At 37.1% G+C, this 8,591-nt stretch overlaps 1 protein-coding gene across 1 annotated transcript in view; it reads right to left on the bottom strand.

The window, feature by feature from the left end:
- Positions 1-6,175: 6,175 nt before the first annotated feature.
- The window catches only part of C18H16orf87 (chromosome 18 C16orf87 homolog), a 34,136-nt gene continuing 31,720 nt past the window's right edge, over positions 6,176-8,591 (bottom strand). Inside the window, exon 4 of the mRNA XM_043436867.1 lies at positions 6,176-7,898. Within this exon, the coding sequence (XP_043292802.1) occupies positions 7,780-7,898 (119 nt within the window). The 3' untranslated portion in view covers positions 6,176-7,779. The remainder of the gene's footprint in view (positions 7,899-8,591) is intronic.

Here is an 8,591-nt window from a genome sequence, read left to right as displayed (position 1 = left end):
AGATCTGAATGACCCAGATAACCACGATGGTGTGATCATTCTCCTAGAGTGAGACATCGTGGAGTCTGAAGTCAAGGGGGCCTTAGGAAGCATCACTACAAAGCTAGTAGAGGTGATGTAATCCCAGCTGAGCTATTTCAGATCCTAAAAAATGATGCTGTTAAACTGCTGCCCTCAATATGCCAGCAAATTTGGAAAACTCAGCAGTGGTCACAGGACTGGAAAAGGTCAGTTTTCATTCCAATCTCAAAGAAAGGCAATGCCAAAGAATATTCAAACTACTGCACAATTAAACTCATCTCAAGGTAATGTTCAAAATTTTCCAAGTGAGGCTTCAACAGTACATGAACTAAGAACTTCCAGATGTTTAAGCTGGTTTTAGAAAGGCAGAGGAACCAGAGATCAAATTGCCAACATCTGTTGGATCATAGAAAAATCAAGAGACTTAAAAAAAAACATTTACTTCTGCTTTATTGAATATGCCAAAACCTTTGACTGTGTGGATCACAACCAACCATGGAAAACTTTAAAGAGATGGGAATACTAGGCCACCTTACCTGTCTCATGAGAAATCTCTATTGCAGGTCAAGAGGCAAGTTAGAACCAGACATGGAACAACGGACTGGTTCCAAATTGGGAAAGGAGTGTGTCAAGGCTGTATATTGTCACTTTGCTTATTAAACTTATATTCAGAGTACATCATGCAAAATCCCAGGCTGGCTGAAGCACAAGCTGGAATCAAGATTTGCGGGAGAAATACCAATAACCCCAGATATGCTGATGACACCATCCTTATGGCAAAAAGCGAAGAGGAACTAAAGAACTTCTGATGAAAGTGAAAGAGGAGAGTGAAAAACCTGACTTAAAACTCAACATTCAAAAACTAAGATCATGGCATCTGGTCCCATCACTTCATGGCAAATCGATGGGGAAACAATGGAAACAGTGACAAACTTTATTTTCCTGGGCTCCAAAATCATGGCAGATGGTGACTGCAGCCATGAAAGTCAAAGACGCTTGCTCCTTGGAAGAAAAGCTATGACGAACCTAGACAGCGTATGAAAAAGCAGAGACATTACTTTACTGACAAAAGTCTGTCTAGTCAAAGCTATGGTTCTTCTGGTAGTCATGTATGGATGTGAGTGTTGGACCATAGAAAGCTGAGCACCAAAGAACTGATGCTTTCAAACTGTGGTGTTGGAGAAGACTCTTGAGAGTCCCTTGGACAGTAAGGAGATCAAACCAGTCAATCCTAAAGGAAATTAGTCCTGAATAGTCATTGGAAGGACTGATGCTGAAGCTCCAATATTTTGGCCATCTGATGTGAAGAACTGACCCACTGGAGAAGACCCTGATGCCAGGAAAGACTGAAGGCAGAAGTGGATGACAGAGGATGAGATGGTTGGATGGCATCACTGACTCAATGGACATGAGTTTTAGCAAGCTCTGGGAGTAAATGATGGACAGGGAAGCTTGGCGTGCTGCAGTCCATGGGTTCACAAAGAGTTGGACATGACTGAGTGATTGAACTGACTGTTGTATCATTGTATCATGACTGTCAACAGAAAACTTATAGAATTCTATACCACCAAAACTAGCATTTAATAGAAAAACCTGTATCACTTTTAAAAATACAGATGCATATCAGAATTATCTTGGAATCTTTTGAAAAATTCCACGACTGAGCAACTGAATTGAACTGAATAGATATCATGGGATACCTACCATTATTTTTAAAGTATTTCTGAAATTTAAAGACATGTGAATTTACTTTGGCTAAATTTCTAAGTCATGTGTAATTAAAATTTTTATTTCATCATGATATAAATTGTCTCAAGCTGTGTGATCATTTCCACTGACTGCCACAGAAGTCATCTGTAGTATTTCCCTTTTAGATAGTTTAAACTTGCCCATAAACATATAAGAAATGTTCATACTTAAATGGAGAAGGCAATGGCAACGCAGTCCAGTACTCTTGCCTGGAAAACCCCATGGGAGGAGCCTGGTAGGCTGCAGTCCATGGGGTCGCTAAGAGTCGGACAAAACTAAGCAGCTTCACTTTCACACATTGGAGAAGGAAATGGCAACCCACTCCAGTGTTCTTGCCTGGAGAATCCCAAGGACGGGGGAGCCTGGTGGGCTGCCATCTCTGCGGTCGCACAGAGTCAGACACGACTGAAGCAACTTAGCAGCAGCAGCAGCATACTTAAATAAAAACCACCACCAAACATACAAAATCTTAAGCATTCATGTGCCCCCTGAAACATTTTGGAACAGTATGGAGTTGGCTAGGAAGGTAAACATACAAGTTTGTATAGGTTTGCCTAACAACCCTCAAATAACTTTTATTTGATCTTGCTCACATTTAAGAAGGAACATGCCTTCAACAGACCTAATCATGGAATCATTTTAGGGCATTTTGAATAATCATATCATTAATAAATACTAGAGCAGGACAAATTTTGCATTATATAATTAAAATTACACTAATTATGCTTTTAGGACATCTGCTGACAAGAAAGGCTTTTTTAACACTAGTGACAAAATACTGTTTTGAGACCACTACAATGTGCCTAGACAAATTCATCTTTATAATGAGTTATCTTATATACATAATATCAACAAATAGGGCTTTTAGAGAAATTGGTTAAATAGGTTACATCACAAACAAGAGAAGCCTAAGATTTGCCCTTTGAAAGAACTTTTTAAATAAGCCAATGATTTAATATTTGAACATTTGAAACAAGTACTTTTCTATGTGGCAAATTCCAGCCTAGTTACCCACCTCCTCCATTCCTGTTTCCAATGACTAATTTTTGTTTTTAAAGATTTATGTTGGCTATGCAGCACAGCATACGGGATCTTAGTTCCCTGACCAGGGATTGAACCCACACCCCCTGGAGCAGAAACAGTGAGTCTTAACCACTGGACCATCAGGGAAGTCCTTCCAATGACTACTTTAACATGACTTTCCTCTAAGGGTCTTCAGCTTAGAGATACATACTCCATAAGCTTCTTGCTTTTTCTGGGGACCTAAATAAGCACAGGCATACTTCAGTTTACTGAGCTTTGCAGATTCTGCCTTTTTTGAAACCAAATCGAAGGCTTGTGGCAACCCTACATCAACCAAGTCTATAGGTGCCATTTTCCCATCATTTGCTCACTTTGCGTCTGTGTCAATTTTGGTAATTCTCACATTTTGAATTTTCTCATTTTCATATTTGTTATGGTGACCTGTAATCAGTGATCTTTGATGTTACTACTGTAATTGTTTTGGGGTGCCATGAACTTTGACAACATAAGATGACGACCTTAATAAAAATGTATTCTGATCACTCCACCAGCCGATCATTCCGTCTTCCCACCTTTCCCCTGGCCTCCAAGACACAATATTAAGGTCAGTTAATCTCTCTAAAAAGACGCTAAAGGTTCAAGTAAAAGAAGTCACAGGTCTCTCATTTTATATCAAAAATTAGACATAATTAAGCCTGGTGAGAAAAACATGTCAAAAGTCAAGATAGGCTGAAAGCTAGGCCTCTTGCACCAGTTAGCAAAGTTGTGAGTGCAAAGGAAAATTTCTTAAAGGAAATTAAAAGTGCTATTCCAGTGAACACATAAATGAAAAGGGAAACTGCCTTATGGCCAATATGAAGATCTTCCATATGGACAGAAGATCAAACCAGCCACATTTAGCCAAAACATAATCCAGTGGAAGGGCCTAACTCTTTTCAATTCTGTGAAGGCCAAGATGTGAGGGAGCTGCAGAAGAAAGCTTGAAGGTCGTAGAGGTTGGTTCATGGGGCTTATGGAAGCAAGCTGTCTCTGTAACATAAAAATGCAAGGTGAAGCAGCATATGCTGATGTAGAAGCTGTTAACAAGTTATCCAGAAGACCTAGGTTAAGATAAATAATGAAGATGGCTACACTAAAACAATAAATTTTCAATGTAGATGAAAAGCCTATATTGGAAGCTGCCACCTAGGAGTTTCATGGTAGAGAGATGTCAGTGCCTGCTATCAACGCTTCAAAGGACAGGCTGACTCTCTTTTAGGGGTTACTGCAATAGGTGACTTAAAAGTTGAAACCAAAGCTCATTACCATTCTGAAAACCTTTCAGTTCAGTTCAGTTCAGTCGCTCAGTCGTGTCCGACTCTTTGCGACCCCATGAACTGCAGCACGCCAGGCCTCCCTGTCCATCACCAACTCCCGGAGTTTACTCAAACTCATGTCCATCGAGTCGGTGATGCCATCCAGCCATCTCATCCTCTGTCATCCCTTTCTCCTCCTGCCCCCAATCCCTTCCAGCATCAGGGACTTTTCCAATGAGTCAACTCTTCACATGAGGTGGCCAAAGTATTGGAGTTTCAGCTTCATCATCAGTCCTTCAATGAACACCCAGGACTGATCTCTTTAAGGATGGACTGGTTGGATCTCCTTGCAGTCCAAGGGACTCTCAAGAGTCTTCTCCAACACCACAGTTCAAAAGCATCAATTCTTTGGTGCTCAACTTTCTTCACAGTCCAACTCTCACATCCATACATGACCACTGGAAAAACCATAGCCTTGTCTAGACCGACCTTTGTTGGCAAAGTAGTGTCTCTGCTTTTTATATGCTATCTAGGTTGGTCATAACTTTCCTTCCAAGGAGTAAGCGTCTTTTAATTTCATGGTTGCAGTCACCATCTGCAGTGATTTTGGAGCCCAAAAAAATAAAGTCTGATACTGTTTCCACTGTTTCCCCATCTATTTCCCATGAAATGATGGGACCAGAAGCCATGATCTTAGTTTTCTGAATGTTGAGCTTTAAGCCAACTTTTTCACTCTCCTCTTTCACTTTCATCAAGAGGCTTTTTAGTTCCTCTTCACTTTCTGCCATAAGGGTGGTGTCATCTGCATATCTGAGGTTATTGATATTTCTCCTGGCAATCTTGATTCCAGCTTGTGCTTCTTCCAGCCCAGCATTTCTCATGATGTACTCTGCATATAAGTTAAATAAGCGGGTGACAATATACAGCCTTGATGTACGGGACCCTTTAAAATTATGCTAAACTTACTCTGTGCTCTACAAATGGAAAAAAAAAAGCCTGGATGACAGCACATCTGTTTACAACATGATTTACTATTTAAAGCTCACTATTAAGACCTACTCCTCAGAATAGGATTCCTTTCAAAATATTAATGCTCATTGACAATGCACCTTTGTCACCAAAGAGCTCTGATGGTGATGTACAAGCAAGATTAATATTATTTTCATGTCTGCTAACATAACATCCATTCTGTAGGTCATGGATCAAAGAGTAATTTCAACTTTCAAGACTTACTATTTAAGAAATATATTTCACAAGGCCATAGCTGCCATAGGCAGTGAGTGCTCTGATAGGTCTGGATAAATTGAAAACCTTCTAGAAAGGATTCACCATCCTAGAAGCCATTAAGAACATTGTGAATCATGGTTAGAAGTCAAAATATCAGCATACGTCGGAGTTTGGAAGGAGCTGATTCCAACCCTCATGGATGGTTCAAGACTTCAGTGGAGGAAGTAACCAAAGGTGTGATGGAAACAGCAAAACTAAAATTGTAAGTGGAGCCTAAAGATGTGACTGAATTGCTCCAACCTCATGATCTAATTTTAACATATGAAGAGCTGCTTTGTATAAATGAGTAAAGAATGTGGTTTCTTGACATGAACTCTACCCCTAGTGAAGATGCTGTGAAGACTGTTGAAATGGCAGCACAGAATTCAGAATATACGTAAACTCAGCAAAGCAGGATAATAAGGGTGAGAGGACTGACTCCAATTTTGAAAGAAGTTCTACTCTTTCAAACAGCATCACATGCTATAGAGAAATTGTTCATGAAAGGAAGAGGCAGTCAATGAGGCAGACTTCATTACTGTCTTATTTTAAGAAATTGCCACGACCACCTCAGACTTCACCCGGATCAGTCAACAGTCATCAACATCAAGCTAAGATCCTCCACCAGCAAAGACTATGACTCTCTGAAGGTTCAGATGATGGTTAGCACTTTTTAGCAATTAAGTATTTTTTTAAATTAAGGTGTACATATATATATATTTAAAGACATAATACTATTATACACAATAAATTATAGTATCATACAATATAAACATAACATTTACATGCACTGGGAAACCAAAAAATTCATGTGACTTGCTTTATCACAATATTTGCTTTTTTGGAGGGGTCTGGATTTGCACCCACAATATCTTGGAGGTATGCCTATATAAGTTCATAAGCATTTTAAGATATTAATCATTTAACTTTTTTTCTCAAAATGAAAAGTTTCTTATCATTTTATTTCATAGATAAAAGTCACATTAACATTCCTGGGAATAAACTTTATTACCAGGGTTTTAAAATGCATAAAAGATAAATGTAGTAGTACTTGCAGGTAAATATGGAGATTGAGGCAAAAGGGATTCTTAGGAAAAATCCTATATCCTACCTAGAGTACCTCTTAAGCTCCCTCTGCTGGCTACCATTTAAATAAAGAAAAAAAAAATTGTAAACCTCTTTACCTTTGAGCAGTAATGGGAGAAACAGCCTGAAGCTGACAATGCTGTCGTTGAAATTGTAAGGAAAATTCTCCCTTAAGCAAGGGCAAGTCTAACTGCTGCTACCTTCCTTAATAAGGCTTTAGAATTTCCAAACAGATTTGGGGAGTGGGGGGGAGGTGGGAGAGGCCACAACCATTACCAAGTTTGAATGTGTTAAGCACAAAATTGATATACAAAAATGCAAAAGCATTAAGTATAAAACAAATCAACTATAAACAATTATCATTAACACTAGGAAATTAATAATTTAAATATAGTTCACAAATTTCACTACAACAAAAAGCTTATAGCACACTATTTAATCTATTAGTTTCAATATTAAGGTTTATTTTCTTTTTCCTCCAGAGTGAGGTTAAGTAACAACTTAAATAATTTTCAGGATGTATAAATGAACATCCATTCAGAAAGAACATTACTGCTTAAAAGTGGCTATCTAAGAAATATTTTGCATGTAATAAATATATTCTATGTTTAGGTTAACAGGCACCATCTCGAGAGCAAAAAAGTTTTTTTTAACCAATAAATAAATTACATTCAAGAAAACAAAGTGTTTATATCTGAAGTATGATATATCCTTAAATGTTTTTCTTCATATAGCACCCAAACTTTCAAACTGTCTAGAAAGTAGCTTCTAAATATAACCCATACCTTAAGTCATAAAAATAAAAGGCAAAAAAAAATCAATTTAAGACAAAACTTAGTTTATATTAATTCCCCATTCAATAAAATATCAATTGCCAATTTATTAAATGAACTGTAAATATGCAATGTTAGTGCTCAAATCTGAAATATATATTTTTAAAAGTCACTCTTTCTCAAAGTATTTAAAATATTGCATCTCTGGCGGCAAACCTGAAAACTATCATTTTATTTCTCTGGTTTTCATACTTCCACTCCCAACCCTATCCTTTAATTCTTTAACAGCCAACCAGTTTGTTTCCTTTTTTTTTTTTTCTTTTTGGAGTAAATACAATATATCCCAAACACAAACACTGACAATACTCCTTGGTAAACAAGGAAATCCCAAAACAGTCCAAGCCTATAGCTTCACTCCCAAAGTGTGGCACAGGCTAAATGATAAGGAAAAAAACAATCAAGGGCCCTTATTGATGCAATCAGAATGCTCCTGAGAGTCCGCAACTGTTTTGAGAATTTGCTGATGTAATCCTGAAGAAAGTTTCAACACATTTTGCAGACAAATATCAGAGAATAAGTCTTTGATTAATAATTTTTCTATTTATTTCTGCCAAGGCGACTGAAAACACGAAAGCCTTTTCATCAGAGAGGTTAGCATAGATGTCAATTTCCTTTTCCTGTTTCTCTGTTAAAAGAAAAAGGGAAAGCTTTTAACATAAAGGCAGTAGATTCAGTAATCTTTTAAAGTTTTCACTATTTTTTAAATGATAATAAATACTATACATAATACTATGATGCATACTAAATGGTATAAAGTATCATGTTACTAAACTGAAATATTAAAATTAGACAAAGGAGTTACTAAAATGCATGAACTTAATTCTAAGACTAAATAGAGACTGCATATATATTTCTATACAGTCTAATATTTCTGTAAGAATCTCAAATATTTCTTTCTTCTCAGTAGCATGAGCTCACTGTTTCAATCAAAAAATTTCCTCACCCTAAATATGGTCCCTTCTGAATATCAATGGTGCCTTTATGAATATAATAAATTCTTCACCTTAGCCCTGCTACAGAAAATAAGAATAACCAACATTTATTTCTACTTTACCCCATCTGATTACAAATGTAATCCAAGTTCATGGTAGAATTTTTTTTTAAATACAGAAAACTAAAACAGAAAAGAAGAACCACCTATTATCTCAAGCCAGCTAAAATCATGATTATCATCTTTGTGGGTTACAAATTACTTTTTCAGGTTCTACTATGATTCTACTTCTGTCTGGATTTTTCACTGTGCTTTGATTTTTAATCAGTTAAACAAGTATACAGTTTGCTTTTGTTGTTCAGTCACTCAGTCGTGTTTGACTCTTTG

This window comes from Cervus canadensis, chromosome 18 (assembly GCF_019320065.1).
Source record: "Cervus canadensis isolate Bull #8, Minnesota chromosome 18, ASM1932006v1, whole genome shotgun sequence".
Taxonomy (NCBI): Eukaryota; Metazoa; Chordata; class Mammalia; order Artiodactyla; family Cervidae; genus Cervus; species Cervus canadensis.
Note: the sequence above shows the minus strand (reverse complement) of the source record. Positions and strands in the feature narration are given on the sequence as shown.